Source organism: Physella acuta, unplaced genomic scaffold (genome assembly GCF_028476545.2).
Source record: "Physella acuta isolate Inbredline_101_S28 unplaced genomic scaffold, ASM2847654v3 ptg000727l, whole genome shotgun sequence".
Classification (NCBI taxonomy): domain Eukaryota; kingdom Metazoa; phylum Mollusca; class Gastropoda; family Physidae; genus Physella; species Physella acuta.
The window spans coordinates 4,518-21,148 of NW_026732245.1; the positions used below are offsets into that span (position 1 = coordinate 4,518).

The following is a 16,631-nucleotide window of genomic DNA, read 5'->3' on the forward strand; positions in this document are numbered from 1 at the left end:
TTTTACTCAAAGCTTTAACGATAAAATTTTAAAATAAAATTCTTCTTTTTTGAACCATATCGACTAGCACTATGCCATGTTTATCTTAATCTTTGGTAAGAAAATTAAGAAAAAAAAACCCAAATCGTTCTTGATTTAAAAAAAAATTCTTTAGTTACCGAAAGTACCAGAACAATATGTTGTAAAGTCCGACAAAAAAAAAAACACTCAATAAAGTTTTGTAACTATTCATTTTAACAACAACGCACACGCATTAAAAAATACTGACCGGAACATACGAGAATACTACCGCTGAGGTTCATTGGAAATTATAGTAACTGATTACTTAATGTAGGCAGAGATATACATATAGATATATATGTTTTTATGAATAGGAATGTGATTAATGAATATGTAAAAACTTGCAACTTAATTAAACAAAATTTAGCTATTATAAGTAAAAAGAATAAAACCAATATAAATTGTTTTAATTTAAATATATGATTACCGGAAATATAATTTTAAATGTTAGGTCTTAAAAATGATTTATACTTGTTGTTTGAAATTGGTAAGAAAATATAACGGGTTTACGCTCAGTGTTTCTTCCAGACTTTTTTCCGGGGGGGTGGGCACTTTATTTTTTTTCGGGGGACGGGACACCGGTAAAAGTATGTTTTCTATATAATTTCCATTTCGTTCGGGGGGGGGGGGGGGGGAGGGGGGCGGTAAACTTTCTTCGAAGAGATGCACGGAAGAAACTTTGGTTACGCTAGGCTACATATTACTACATCTGAAAAATACGATGAATATTAACATCAAATAATGAACATTAAACTTATTGTTTTAATATATTCTGTATTCACGTTAAAAAATGTTTTAGACTTTTTGATTGAAATTAGTGAGAAAATACAACGTGTTTCGTCCGTTACGCTAGTCTATAGCAATGGGCTACACATTTCTACTTCTGAAAAATACCATGTATATCAACATCAAAGAATGAACATTAAACCTATTTGAATATATTCTGTATTCACGTTAAACTCTCCCTTTTATTTTTGAAACACTACCCCTGTAAATCAGATTGTGTAATCAACCCCCCACCATCTCCAGTATCAGAGCCAGCTCGCTGCTAAAATGCGAATATCTAATGTAATCTATGGCATCCAAACGTTATCAAGGCAACTGTACGCGAAAAGATAAGATCAGCGTGACCATGATTTTTTACAGCCCCCTTTGGTGCCACATGCTGAATTTATTCGTCAGCCGAAATTCTTGTTGACAAATTTTTGTAACGAAAAGAATTACATTTTTTTTTAAAGTGTCTATTTACACACGGAATATGAATGTTATCTAAATAAAAATAGGCTTGTAGATAAGGGACAAAAAAAAGAAATAATTTTTGTAGAATTTTATATAGGTAAAAACTAAACAGCTTGTATTACTTAAGAAATAAGTGCCGTGGGTGAGTGAATACTTCAAGTATTTCGATAAAAAATTGCAAAAATGTAGGAATTATTTAAAAAATAAAATAACGAGTCTAGCTTGTAACGAGGAGTATTCTTAACAATGTTGGTCTGATAATTCCTACTCTTTTGTTCTCTTAAAAAATAAAATAAAAAAAAACATACTTAAAAGATTTTGAAAAGAGAAATAACTATGACGTTTTGTCCTACTCGCCCCTACTGTGAAAGTAAGGGTATGTCTGCAAAGGGGAAGACGTTTCCAAAAATGTAAACGCATATCAAAAGGACGAAAGGAAAGTGTGTGATGAACTGTGAGGGGTGGATGGGCAGCGGGTTTGAAAATGGTAACACATTCACCAAATGTTACCGGTTCAAACGTGTGCTCGTTATTTTTTTTTTCGGTAAGTTCCGTCAAGGAAATTTTATTATTCAGGAAAACTAAAAAAAAAAAAAAAAATGGTTCCAGCATTGAAGAGCGTTGTTCTGCCACACTGAAGTAGTTGTCAGCAAGGTTTCCTAAAGACAATTTTTTTCTAGGGGGGGGGGGGGGGGCACCTGAAACCCCCGGAGGAGCATTGGATCAAGGGCTAATTTAAGCTTAGATGTTAAAAGGTCTGTGAAAGACCTAGCAAGGCCTATCATTATGCTTATCTTAAATCATTTTGTCAGAGAACATTGTTCTGAGGTGCTGTATATATTTCGTAGATGGTAAAATTTCTGTAGAAGAAAACCGCTTTCTAATACCCAGCTATAATATTATTTTCGTAAAGCCCATTAACAAACCTCCAAACACAAACAATAAAAGACAAAATAGTTTCAAAATAATTCTGATTTGCAGACTTGTGATCTTATATAAGCTCTTTATTTTCATGATTAAAATTTAATTTCAACGTATTCTTTATTGAAACACTTTCTCGTATAAACACAACGCAAAAAATCGACAAAACATTCTCTGTTCATTCAAATTGTCAATAAATTATTCATTACAGAAACCCACAATCATACTTCAAATTCAAGTACAATTTGCAATATTTAAATTTTACATAGGTTATTTACAAAGTTTGTTTTGTATGAATAAATATATGTAGTACAGGACAATTGTTGCCAGATAAATACCAGTGTGTCCATGTCAACCAAATATTCAAATTTAAATTAAACTGAAATTTTAATTGAAATACTAAAAAACAATGAAATATTGGCAAGTGCTGAACGTTGATGAATTTAGTCAGTAATAAATGTAACTATTTTTTTTTCTTCAGGACTCAAGAAAGGTAAAAAAGGATTTATGCTAAAAAACTTAGTTATCGGAAATAGTAATACTAAGTAAAACATAATTTATAAACTTGGTTTAGAATTTTTAAAAGACACTCTAAAATTCTACTTTGGAAATTATGGCAACAAAATATTTATAACAAATAAAATCTTTAAAAATGAGCAGAAATAAAAACCCCAGCAATATATTATGCCAAACTTAACACAAAACAACCAAACCAGGCACAAAGTCAACAAAACTTTGCACATAATTACAAAACAGAACAAAACTAAAAAAAACATGTCAATGAAATTGGAATGTAAATCTTTAACCATGTTGAATGATGTTTTTACAAAATGTAACATGAAACAAGAATTCAATGGTTTTTGTCTGAAAATAAATTAACATTTTTTTTATAAATAATAGATTATTTGTTAATTATGTACATCGAGTATCAACATTATTAGAATATTGATTTTAAAAAGTAAAAAAAAAATATAAAAGAAACAATTTCAGCTGGCAAAAAATGCCCCCAGAAAATATTAATTACTAACAGCTTAAGCAACCAAAGACAGTAAAATAAAGATTTTAGGCTGACCCAACTAAAACTTTGAGAAAAATAATTGATTCATTTCAACATTTGGCTGTAAGCTAAAATGAATATAATTTAAGTATCCAAACATATTTTATCTTCTTAATCCATCTAATTTAAAATGCAAATCTTCTTGCCACTGAATTGTTTTAACAATAAAGCTACTAAAATCATATTTATTTTAAAATAATTCATAAAAAAACTGTTGTAAACTAATTGGTTTTGATAATTAAAAACTACAAAGATTTAAACAAACACCTATTAATTTAAGTTAAAAAATTAATTGTGTTAAAACATGAAAATGGCAGTTATTAACACTAGGACAGTGTGTTTATTAAAGCATATATATTTATAAACTGGGCAGTGTTTTCATACTTTATAATCACTCCAGCATGGAGAAAATTATTACAGCAATGAAGTTTCATTTATAGATGAATATAAAATATTTTATAAGTGTAGAATTCACAACATCAAATAAAATTAAATAAACCACTACATAACATTAAAAATTAGTCAAAAATTAAAATGTACAAATGATATTAGTAATGATTTTTTTGTATGGGATTTGTGGACTTTTCTATGCTAATGAAAGCCTTGAAGGAAGAGATTTAATTGACACCATTTTCTTTAAGAGAATTTGGTAAAATGTACCATACTATTTTGGTGCATAAAAAGGCTTCAAAACATATTTTTTACAAACTGTATTAGTATTGAAATTAAAAACATTTATAAAATAAGATTCCACTAGTAGACAATAATGTTGTATACAAAACAGTATTTCTGTGTAACTGTTTCTTCAAAAACATAAGATATTTTAAATTTAACTTAAAACAGATTTTTAAACATTCTTTAATCTACCATGGCGTTTTTACCTTCTCGTTTATCATCAGTATAGCTCAGTCCATAGTATCTCACAGTCAATGTGGCATCGTAATCTTTACAGTGACTGACTAAATAACGATGAATAATGATTTAATATTTTGTATATTTTTAAGTCCAATATATAAAAAAAGATAGTAATAATTTTTTTTATAAATTGTTACCAATGCCCATAATTTTTTTTTTTAAACTGCCGACCATTACAATATTTTCAAATTTAAAAAAAAGTATGAATATTAAAATTTATTTTACATTGTTCATTAATAAATTTATTATCAAAGCTTTAGCAGGTGCAACTTATCACATTCAAGGATTTTTATTAAAAGACAATTTATAACAATACCAGAAAACAAGTATGGCTGATTGTTACATATTTTTAAAAAGTTTATGTTCATTGTGGTATTTTTGTAATTTACTGCTAATAAAATATAACTTTTTACTACTAGAAAAAAAAACAGTAACTATATATTATGTTGTAGTGAAAATATACTTTTTGTATACCGTTATGTGAAGGAGTAATGTTGGAGTTTAGCTATTTTGAGAAGATACTCACTGGGTGGGTCTTTTGAGTTATAAGTTAAGGTTCTATTTTACAAGCAAGAAAAAATAAATTTTATATATCCATTTTTGTGAGTTTCCTAGCCATGAATGATCACTACCACCTATTTAGTTACTCTCATCACAAGTTTTAAATACTTATTTCCTAATTGTAATGCTGTCTTCCCCATTACTTTTATCAAAGTAAAATTATTTTTAAAAAATAAAGTAATGAACCACTTTAGAGAAAGTTAAAGCTCTATATATAACAAGTAACAAATATTAGACTCTGCCTAATAATTTAATTATTAGCACTTTTGTTTTTGAAATAGCCTGAACAAACTTATTTTCCCTGAAATACCATCAATTTAAAAAAAATTGCATTTGGAGTGGTAACAGGGATAAAAGAATATAGAAAATGAAATATTTTTGAGCAATTTGAACTTTGGCCTCAATTTTATCTATGTATTTTTAAATTTGTGTGCTATGTATTCTTCTATCAAGATATTCGTTTATTAGCCTCCCCTCTAGTAAAGCTCTATACAAATCACCACAAAACAGCCCTGTCATTCTGTTAAGCAAACATCTAGATGGGAATGGGTCGTTGATTAGGGGCTACATCTTTAAGCTTGTAGTGCTCGTCGTTTGTGACCTTTGAACTGTTTGCATCCCACGGCACCTCGTCATCGGTGGGGTCGTATTCATTGTGGTTGTAATGCTGGCATGGTCCTGGGGCAGCGTGGGGGTACTCAGACTCTGGGGAGCCGAGCAGTGTACTGTTCATGTGCTTAGAGGGTGGGGCGGCGGGTTTTGTGGCTGGTTCATCCAGGGAGTAGCTCCGAGCATTGTCCTCCTGCTGAAGCCCGTACCTTCTGTTTGTTGGCGTGTTGTAAGACGGGCTGTCTTCACTCTGGTGCTTCCTTACCCCGGGCCGGGATGAATGTGTGGACGCCAGGAGCCCAAGAGATTCTTGCTGACCTGTGGGCGACCTCATGCTGCTGCTGGAACTGTTGTAGGAACTCCCTTTGGAGAGGTCAAGGTCTTCTTCTGTGATGTGAAGGTCGTAGTGAATGTCCCGGACGTCTTCATCACTATCTGAGTCTAGTAAAGGTACGCTGTTAACTTTGGAGGTTGGAAATGTGTTGGAGCTTGTTAGTTTGGCTTTCTTTAACAGGTTTTCATTCTCTAAAGGATCGTGGCTGGTTTTATGCTTGTTTCTGGTGGAGGCTAAGTGTCTTGCAATGTCTCTGTCGCTTCTGGAGCCAAGCGGATGAAACGTTTGGATAGAGTTCGGATCAGCAGTTGAAAATGCTTGCCGTGAAGTGGCGTTGTCTGGAGATGATGGCGATGTGGAATACTGAATCGTGGGGACAGGGGGCGGTGCTGATGGTGAGGGGGTTGGATGATGGTGATCACGTGGTAAGCCTGGGCTGGGACTCTCCCCAGGTGTACCCAGACTCGGTTGAACTTCCGCTGGCTCGGGGCTCGCTCCAACGCTCCTAAGCGGCGCCATTTGGATTTTTTCATAAGGCTTGGCGGTATTTGAAGAATCGTTATCAAGGATTGCTTCAAGATCGCGAACATTGTCATACTGAGAAGAGGCACAAAGTCTTCTTCGCGTTTCGGCTGGTTTATTTCCCGTTCTCATAAAGGGCGGGACGGGAAACGGATGTGTAGGCGGTGACGCCATTTCACTTTTTCCCAACTTTGGTTCCGTCATCGACGGTGCTGAACTGTCACGGGCGATAACTCCTCCTCCATTTTCTGGTCCCTATAAAAAAAAATACATACATAAGCACACTGCAAATAATCATTAATTTCCAGAAAATTTACGAAAAGTATTTTTTTTCTCTTTTGTAAAAAATAAAAATAAAAAAAAATTAATTAATTTAAAAAAAAAAAAGATTCCTACCGAGTTACCTCCGGTGGGGGGAGAGTTGGCTGTGTGATTGGGATTGGCTGTTCTGCTTTTGTTGTATTTCCGTTGCTGCCTCCTATGAAAGTGATGATATAAATTGTTACTCTACATATTATCGGAGTGGTTTTGATTTTTTTTAAAGAAAACATCAATAATTTTTTTCAAAATTAATAAAACATCTTGGTGACATGGAAAAGTTAATCACGACTATGTCATTGGAGCAGGCTTAGCATCTAGTGGGTCAGACGCTTGTACACTTGTCATGGGTCATGTACGCTAAAAGTGGTCAATACATGTCGTCACACTTTCTGTACCAATCATTGTCCATCCCCGTCCCATCCCCAACTGTATCTTGTACAAATACGGCACCAAGCTCTACCCTTTACCAGTCGAGTAAACATAATTTTATCGTAAATTAAAAAAAAACTTTTCTAAATTTAAATTTTCAATAAATAAAAATAGTGTCTTTTATGCTACGTCGCATTTAAAAAAAATAAAGCTTTAACCTCTCCCCCCCCCCACACGCACAATGTGGACCAGAAGCGTCACAAGACATGGACGGGGGGTGTCAGCACCGGGTGACACCCGACCTAGTGACGCCAATGATGTGCATGTTGTCAGCGGTGGGCGACCTCTGACCTGCGTGAGACATCACGGCTAGGATGTTGTTCAGTGTTTCTTCCAGACTTTTTTCTCCGGGGGGGGGCACTTGAAATTTTCGGGGGGCGGCAGACTTTCTTCGGGGGGGGCGGACACTGTTAAAAGTATATATTTTCTATATAAATTATATAAATTTCATTTCGTTCGGGGGGGGGGGCGGTAAAAAATTTTCGGGGGGGCTTCGCCCCCCCGAAGAGATGCCTGGAAGAAACTCTGATGTTGTTCTCAAACCAGTCACAAGGTGGCGCTGTTTGTCAAACCAGTCACAAGGTGGCGCTGTCCCAACATTTTCTAGACGTCTGACAATTGTAACCAACAGTTTCTAGACGTCTGACAATTGTAACCAACAGTTTCTAGACGTCTGCCAATTGTAACCAACAGTTTCTAGATGTCTGGCTTTCTCCAGAACAATGTTTTGAAGCTCGAGCAGAACTGAGCATGTTGTTGGCTTGTGTTGGGGTCTAACGGTGCAACCCCCGCCTGCTGGCCTGAGGGTTAAGAGTTCGGTACCTGGGTTGGAAACGGTAGATCTCCCGACTGAACTTCCCCTAATGCCCAGACTGAACTACCCCTCATGCCCAGACTAAACTGCCCATCATGCCCTGACTGAACTGCCCTAATGCCCCGGTAGTACGATGCCCCTGAGGTAACCCAAGTATGCAGCTACTGGTAACATGGGTGAGAGAGAGAGAGAGAGAGACTGTGTAAGAGTGGGTTCAAATGAACTGGACGGCATAGAATTACACCCAGAGATGGGAGACACGGGAATGGGAGCGCATGGTGTTGGGGGAGGGAGTGGGGTGGAAAACTTGAGTTGCGTGCGATTGGTTAAAGGAGTCGGAACTTTTTAACACCAATTTAAAAAAACCGGAATAAAAAAAAGAAATATGGGCATCCATTGGTAGGTCGTTAGCCGGACACAAACCCCAGGGGTGTCATACATTTGATGACGTCATTGGTAGTGGAACAACATCCAGGGGAGGGCATCTGTGTGCCAGTTTTAATCGAAATATAACGACACGGGGAGAGTCGGGTGGTTGGAACATCGTCTAGGAAGAAAACGACAAACTTTTTGGAGGAGAAAAAGGGAAAAGAACACTGGCTGCTCCAATCTACTATATCTGGGGTGGGGGAGGAGGAGATTCCAAAGATTTCTCTCACTATCTTCCTATATATATATATATATATATATATATATATATATATATATATATATCCCGGAGTGTTGAGTGTGGGCTGTTCCTCCACATCGAGTCGCCGACGATATAGATTGAACGAGAGCCCCCAGCAAGAGAAAGTGAGGCACAGAGAGACTGCTGGTGTCTAGGACGATAGAGAAACAGATTTATTTTTCTTTTATCTGTGAAGTGTCTTCAAGTGAATGATGATACGGCCACGAGTAGGGCACTCAGACTGGGTTGAAGACTCTACGAGTATCTCTCCGAGAGAGACAGAGAGAGAGAGAGAGAGAGAGAGAGAGAGAGAGATGGATCATAACGAAGGCATACAAGAGGAGAGAAAAAAATTGAAGCAGAAAACAAAAGAAGTAAAAAAAAAATTACTGATAAAAAGAAAGTATGATAAGCCATTATGTAAACAGACGGCTATCGTGGTATTTACACTGGGCTTGTTCAAACTTGACATGCTATCGCCGCGAGTCGATGGTACCCTGTGGCTCAGCTATGCCGCTAGGCGCCGCCTGAGTCGCTGGTCCCGCATTAAAGTAGATATTGATAGTGGCGGCCCTGGGAGCTGACAATCCCGGGGAGAGAGCGATGCGCTAATGTTGTCTGCTCGCTAGAGTAGGGGGTGGGAGCGGGGTGGGGGGGGGGGGGGGCAACGTCTGCTGGTTTAACTAGAGCGTAGGTTCAACCAGGGTGTAATGCTCACTTTGTATAAGTTTTACAGTACACGCGTGAGGTGTAGGTCTCACTTTTTGTAAGTCTTACAGCAATTAGTCTTACAGGCCAATGTGGGTATAAGTCTCACTTTTTATAAGTCTTACAACTGAGTTTTAAGTCTCACTATAACATAAGTCTTACAGTACAAGTGAGGTCTAAGTCTCACTTAATCACTAGTCTTAAAGTACAAATGAGATGTGCGTCACTTTTTTAAGAAAAATTGGTCTTGCAGTCTAACTAGATTTCAAGTCTCACTTTATCACTAGTCTTTCTGTCAAGGTTGGGGGTAGGTCTCACTTTTCCACTGGGGTATCACATCCTAGCTGGGACGTAAGTCTCACAGACGTGAGACTTACGCCACAGCAGACGTGAGATATCCAAGACGAAAATGTTAACCAGTGCACCAAGAATAATAAATACATGGAAATAGATGCCATTTTTTTGTAGTTTATCTATTTAAAAAACAGACTAAAACAACACATTTAAAAAAAAATATTGTTATGGCAAAATATTTTTGTTGTCATACAATGCTGTATAACCTGATCTCGCTATTTTTTAAATTATTAATTCCATTTTTTAACGTATCAATTTAAATTTCGAACGTTTTCGTTATTTAAATTTTAAAAAAATGTATTGATTATTTTTAGTTTCAACGGTAAAAAAGAAAATAAACATTTTAATAATGCAAATAATGTTTTAAAAAATACGTTTTTTTAAATTAAATGAATTCTTTTTTTTTTTTTTTCTTTTTTTTTTTTTTTTGGCGTGATTGTATTCACAACATGAATTTTTTTTTTTTGAATTCTCATCTCGAAAATAATGAATGAAGGTATAAATGAACATTGCAAAGATTAATTGTTATTTTTAGAGCAGGCTTCAGACACATGCAGACGACTCATCGACGTGTTAGAAAACTCACTTAGCGAGCACGTAAGATGCAATGCAAATGGCCACGAAGACGAGGAGAGCGATGACAATGCCGATGATGATCAGAGTTCTCTGAAAGAGGAGGGATGCCTGACCTGAAATAGAGGCATGCGGTTAAAGACGGGCATTCTCGGCCACTGTTGGGTCAGGTCATGGCATGCTAGCAAAATGCACAATCAATGGTTTATTTTTTTATTTTTTTTTTAGTAAATGACTAACACATTTTAAATATAAAATCAGCTTAAAATCGAGAAATAAATAGGTTTCTATATGAATTTTTAACTTGATTACTAAAAAAAAAAAAAAAAAAAAAAAAAAATTAAAAGTACTGGTAATAATTAAATAAACATTTTACTTTCATATTTCGAGAAGTATATTTGATAAGAATTAATTAAGTAGCAAACTAGCTTGAGCTAAACTCTGTTGTGTTCATTAATAGTAACAAAAGTGTATGTGATAATCAAATTTCTATAAAGACAATGATTAAGAACGTAGTTTAAGATTTTAAAAAAAAGAATGTCGTAGGTAACACATTAAGCCTGGTTTAATAGATCGGAAACCCTGAGCACTAGGATAAATAAACTTGTCTCTAACCGAATACTGACAATCTAGAATGTTTACATTTCTTTTTGCTGCCGTGTCATACAATCACCACAAGACGAACACAGTAACAAGTATAATGTCTGGACAACCACAGATATTGTACGACTTCTAAATTTAGCAACAATTTAAAAAAATATTAAAAAAAAAATTCTGACCTATTGTTTTTCTATCTAATTAATTATGTTTTTTTTTTCATTTTTTTCAAACAAATTATTTTAACACGAAATTTCTAATAAATTTGATTATCACATTATTAAAAACAAGAAAAAAAGTGCAAGGCTATACATTTTGTTCGTGTGCGCATTAGGGTATTAAATAATTGTTTGTGGTAGTTAGAGAGTACATACGTGATTGATTATAGAAATAAAAGCCAAACATTTTAATCAATATGTGTCTTTATAATAAAAAAAGTAGATAGTTTTTATCGAACAAAACAAAATTTGACAGAAGTGCTTGTTATTGATTTGCTTTAGGTGAAACTTTTCATCATTAAAGAAGAAAAGAAACTGTGGTAATAGAGATAATTATAAAGAATAATGCGAAATTATTTCCATTCTTTTAGGCAGTAGTGTTTTAAGACGTTTAGATTTTATACTGGTGAGGTTCAGCCGTGCACATTTGGTAAGGGGAGGAGGGGGAAGGGGGAGTACGTAGCAGTACATACGATTGTAAGAGACTTCGGGTGAGAGACGTACGTCAGTGGCTTCACACCTTGGACCTGCATAGCCGACCGCGCACCTGCATTGTTAGAGTAAAGCAGACGATTGCTAGATTGGCTGGAACAGGTGAGGGAGGAGAGGGGTGGGGCAGATTGTGGGGGTGGGGGAGGGTTAAAATTAACCCTGAAAATGAAACCACAACTAGATATAGATTAGACTTGCTGTAAATTAAGAAGTGAAGAGTACTCGAAAAGTACACCGACAAAAAAAAAAAGAAAGTAATCGAACATTTCGAAATGACAGAAGTCAGCCAAGCAAAATTGGGATGCAATTCCAAATCCAATCTTGAAATTCTGAGGTAAAATATTAGATCAACGTTTTCAAAACACACAGCACAAAAACACACACCATAGTAGATGTTATAATTAGACACCTCTAAAACACAAACAACAAAAAAACGCAATAGCAGCACACGTCTAATAGACCGACATCAGCCTCTTGAGCTTTCTAAATAAATAAAACCAGAGTATAAATTAAAAAGCAGCGTCGGGCTACAGCAATAGGGCTTGTAAGTAGGTCACAACTTCTCGTTCTCGTACTTGCCAGCCAGTAGATTTCGAGACCGTAGACTTACAAGCCCTATGGCTGGTGTTAGTTGTGTTAGCATCTGTGTTAATAAAGCAAAAACAGCAGGATCAAAGGTATAATTTAAAAAAAAAAATACAAAAAAAAAAAAAAACGACTGTATAATTGGGTGTAAGTAAAAAAAAAGAATGTATAATTGGGTGATTATTAAAGTGTAATTTTTTTCTGATTGGGTGTGTTTGTAAAAATAAAAATTATACAGTTTGCTATTACAAGAAAAAGCGAATTCTTGTTTAGTGGTATATAAATATACATTTTTTAATCAGTTAAAATTTTAGTTATTGAAGTTAGCGGAACAAAGCGCAACTTGAATACATCACATGGCTTGGTTTAGAAAGAAATCTCAGAGAAGCAGATTATTGTCTATTTACAAACGAGATTAAATTTTGTGAGCTTTTCAAAGTTGAAACCACACGACAAGTCCCGCAGGTTGGGGCTGACGTTGTTGCCTGCTGTTGTTTCCTTTCGGTCGTTAGAGAGAACTTTTTACAGAGCATTTGGGCCTGGTCAAACTATGTACCGGGTGGAATCTAGGTGTCAAGGGGACTTCAATTTTGTACACATTGTTAAAATTTAGGTTAAGTGTTAAAAGTAGGTTTCTTTTTTCGTAATGTCCCCCTAATTTTATTATGTAAAAAAATACAAAATATTCAAATTTTCTTGATCAATTAAAATTATATTTAATTAGAGTAAGAATTGATTTACATAGAATGTTTTATTTGATAAAGGCCTATACACTAGACCATTTTTTTCCCTGTATTCCTTCATTTTTATTTGACTTACTAATTTAAAAAAATAAAACTTTTTTGAAGCTTGGTTTAGTATTGCAGTAACAGTGAAACCTTTATATTTGTATGACCCTAGTAGAGGAGTTAGGGGTCTAATAGGGGTTTTGGGGGTCGGGGTAAATCTGATAGTTTAAACCCGCCCTTTGAATAAAGGCTAGACATGTCCCCTCATGCGTTTCCCAGGTGTTTAGTTACCTCAGTAACACAGGTACAACAACACACACTTGTAACAAAATTAGTAGCACAATGTACAACATAGAGTTGTATGCAGGTTGTAGGGAGTTAGAGTTTTAAAGGGGGATAACACTCTAAATTTGACACCGACAGGGTTATACAACTTGGTTCAGCCTGAATGTGGTGAAATTTGTTGTTTTATTATTAAACTAAACATCGGAAGAAAAAACCACTGGTGATTTTTGTTGCATCAGTGTTTGACATTAGACTCTTCCAAAAAAAAACAGTTCTAACTAATATCCCTAGTCTTACAAGAACAACATCCATATTTATTGGAAGAGTCCATTACCGGACTCTTTAATCAAAAAAAAAAAAAAAAAAAAGAAAAAAAAAACAACATCAAAAATTGTTTTTTCTCCTCAAATATTTATGTCTTCTTGAAAATGTGTAAGTCTTTATACTAGGCCTACACGCTAATACCAAATTTATCCCAGGAATAGATCTTAACCCAACCCTAAAACGATATTATATTATTAGTCTAGCACTTCTAATTATTTTTAAAAAAAAGAAGAGTTCATTGTCTGACACTAATGAAGAAAATATCTTTTTAAAAAGTTACTCTAAAGGGAAGTAACAACAGGCAAGCAACTAGCGTCACCCTAAGACAACCATGCGAATGCCAACCCATTTACCAGTGATGTAGTCTGTGATTTGTTCGTCACACCTCTCTCCCCTATACGAGATGGGGCACCTGTGACACATAACCACCCCCCATTAGTCAAAAAAATCAAAAGGAACAACAACTCATGGGGTACAGATACATCCACAATGAGAAGATAATTTTATAAAAAATATTTAAAAATAAATGAGAGTTGTGTTCTCTTGGCGTCGTCTGGCAATCTGTTGAAAGTAGGCTCAGCACACACATATGTTGAATGGAAGTTAAAATGGCGGAATGAAATGTGAAGGCTGGTTGTTTTCTTAAGCCAATGAAAATAAAAATTACTTGTGATTACATCTACAAACTAAAATATGTCTGTTTGTAATTTAGCGATGCTTTCCGATTATAATAATATGATTCTACTAATAGACTTTTTGTCTTGATAAATATTTGGTGATATTTTTTATCCAATAAGTGTAATTTGAGTCTAGAACCTCAGAATTTTCATGAAAATAAAATGATCATGTTTTATTTTTTTAAAGATTATATTGTTGCTTTTAGAGTTGCTCTTGCAGTCTTAAGCCCTGCACTCTTCAGGTCAAAGTCAGGTTTATTCTATAGCTGTAACCATCACGTGACATAACATTCATTTTTGGGTCCATGGGGGTGGGGAGGGGGAGGAATGGGGTGTGGGGGAGGGGGGTGGCGCTTAACTCCTCCTTGAGCATCTCTTTTCAACATTCCAACGCTAGAAAGAACAGTTTTTAATTGCGGTTTTAGTATTTATTTAACGTTTTGCTTTGACTTCTATGGTATTTTATGCCATTTTTTTTGGAGGTTAAATATGGAGAGCCAAAATGCTGGATTAAGTAAGATGCACATTCCTATCTGCGATATATTCGACCATATATTGGCATTTAGATGGTCGCGGTCCACACTATTTCGTTGTTGACGTTGATGAAATGGAATATGTGGGCGAGGAAAAAGAGGGATGGATGGAGGTTTCAAAAATTCATATGCACTTAGCCGTGTATATGTGTGTGTGTGTGTTTTAGTGTATATTTACACCACACTTATATTTATACATTTTGTATAGAAATTTAGGACAACAAAGTAGAAATGTGCAGTGTTAATTAATGCAACATTGATTAAGTTCTGTAGCGCAATAACCTCATGGATAGTTAATATTTAGGTTTAGTACAGTCTGTGGTTGATCAGTTCAGCCATTACGTCGCTCCATGTGATGCATTCAAAATGCTCAATAAAATAACATACAATTTACGTGTGGGTGAGAATGTGTGTGGTAGTGTATGATGGTACATTTATGTGCGGGTTGTTTGTGTGTGTGTTATTGTATAGGTCTTTAACGCATTTTTTAAAAATATTGCTGGCCAAAATAATAAAAAAAGGTTAGTTAATTTTTTTTTTAAATTGGGTAGGCATGCAGATGATAGTTTCAATCTGAAGTTCATTCATGTTTGTTTACCGATTTCTACGTTCGCGGTAGTGCTTTCACAGCGCTCACCAACAAAACCACCCGCACACCTAGACAAATGGTAGGAACATGGAGTGAATTGTGGGTAACCACATCGATACAATAGACATTGACATTGACACAGAGACAGAGACAGGTGGGCATAGAGGCTGGGGTGAGGTCTTGACGTGAGCTGAAATTTAGAACTGAATGACACACATTGGCTGGAAGAATTGAATGACACACATTGGCTGAAATTTAGAATTGAATGACACACATTGAATGGAAGAACTGAATGACACACATTGAATGGAAGAATTGAATTAGACACATTGACTGAAAGAATTGAATTACATTGGCTAAAAGAATTGAATGACACACATCGACTGGAAGAATTGAATTACAGACATTGACTGAAATAATTGAATGACACACATTGGCTGAAATAATTGAATGACAGACATTGGCTAAAATAATTGAATGACACACATCGAATGAAATAATTGAATGACACACATTGACTGAAATAATTGAATGACACACATTGAATGGAAGAATTGAATTAGACACATTGACTGAAAGAATTGAATTACATTGGCTAAAAGAATTGAATGACACACATCGACTGGAAGAATTGAATTACAGACATTGACTGAAATAATTGAATGACACACATTGGCTGAAATAATTGAATGACACACATTGACTGAATTAATTGAATGACACACATTGACTGAAATAATTGAATGACACACATTGGCTAAAATAATTGAATTACACACATTGGCTGTAATAATTGAATTACACACATTGGCTAGGTAGGGGATCGATTGAACACATGTAATTGATAAAGAACAGCCTCGTCAGCATAACCTAGGGTTTAGTAGCAGCAGAAATCAACAAATGTAATTACATAAGTGGCGTATATATATATATATATATATATATATATATATATATATATATATATATATATATATATATATATATATATATATATATATATATATATATATGTTTTATGTATGTATTTATGCATGCATTATTACGTTTAACAATGTTAATTTTGGGGATCTATGAGGAATTGACTCGACAACCTAAAATCGATACACCCCTTGCATATGCCACTAAATTTAATTATGTGCTTTAATTAAAAATCCGTTTCATAAATATCAGTTTAAAAAAATATATTTTCATAAAAGTCAAGTAACATTCTTTTAAATTATTACATTAATCAGCTGAAAAAAAAATATGAATGGTGAACAGTGGTGGAATTCAAACAGAATCTGTTGCATGTTGTAACAAAGAACAAAAATAAACTTACACGCAATGTTCAATGCCGGCTGTGATTTCGCACACACCACCATTCAAACAGTATCCATTGGTTTTGTTTTCACACACAGGGACTGAAAGGAAAGGTATGTGGTCAAACATTATTGTTATTGGAACAATATAACATTTTAATAGGTCAAACATTATTGTTTTTGGAACAATATAACATTTTAATTGGTCAAACATT

The 16,631-nt window shown here is 34.7% G+C and overlaps 1 protein-coding gene across 3 annotated transcripts in view; it reads right to left on the bottom strand.

The window, feature by feature from the left end:
* Positions 1-2,290: 2,290 nt before the first annotated feature.
* The window catches only part of LOC131950005 (hemicentin-2), a 64,381-nt gene continuing 50,040 nt past the window's right edge, over positions 2,291-16,631 (bottom strand). Inside the window, exons 10-14 of one of the 3 annotated variants that reach the window (XM_059311997.1) lie at positions 16,437-16,518; positions 11,376-11,449; positions 10,101-10,203; positions 6,615-6,696; positions 2,291-6,473 (exon numbers count right to left, since the gene is read on the bottom strand). In XM_059311997.1, the coding sequence (XP_059167980.1) occupies positions 5,289-6,473; positions 6,615-6,696; positions 10,101-10,203; positions 11,376-11,449; positions 16,437-16,518 (1,526 nt within the window). In that variant the 3' untranslated portion in view covers positions 2,291-5,288. Of the gene's footprint in view, positions 6,474-6,614; positions 6,697-10,100; positions 10,204-11,375; positions 11,450-13,669; positions 13,729-15,124; positions 15,184-16,436; positions 16,519-16,631 lie in introns of all 3 variants that reach the window. The other 2 variants (XM_059311998.1, XM_059311999.1) reach the window with 2 other exon arrangements.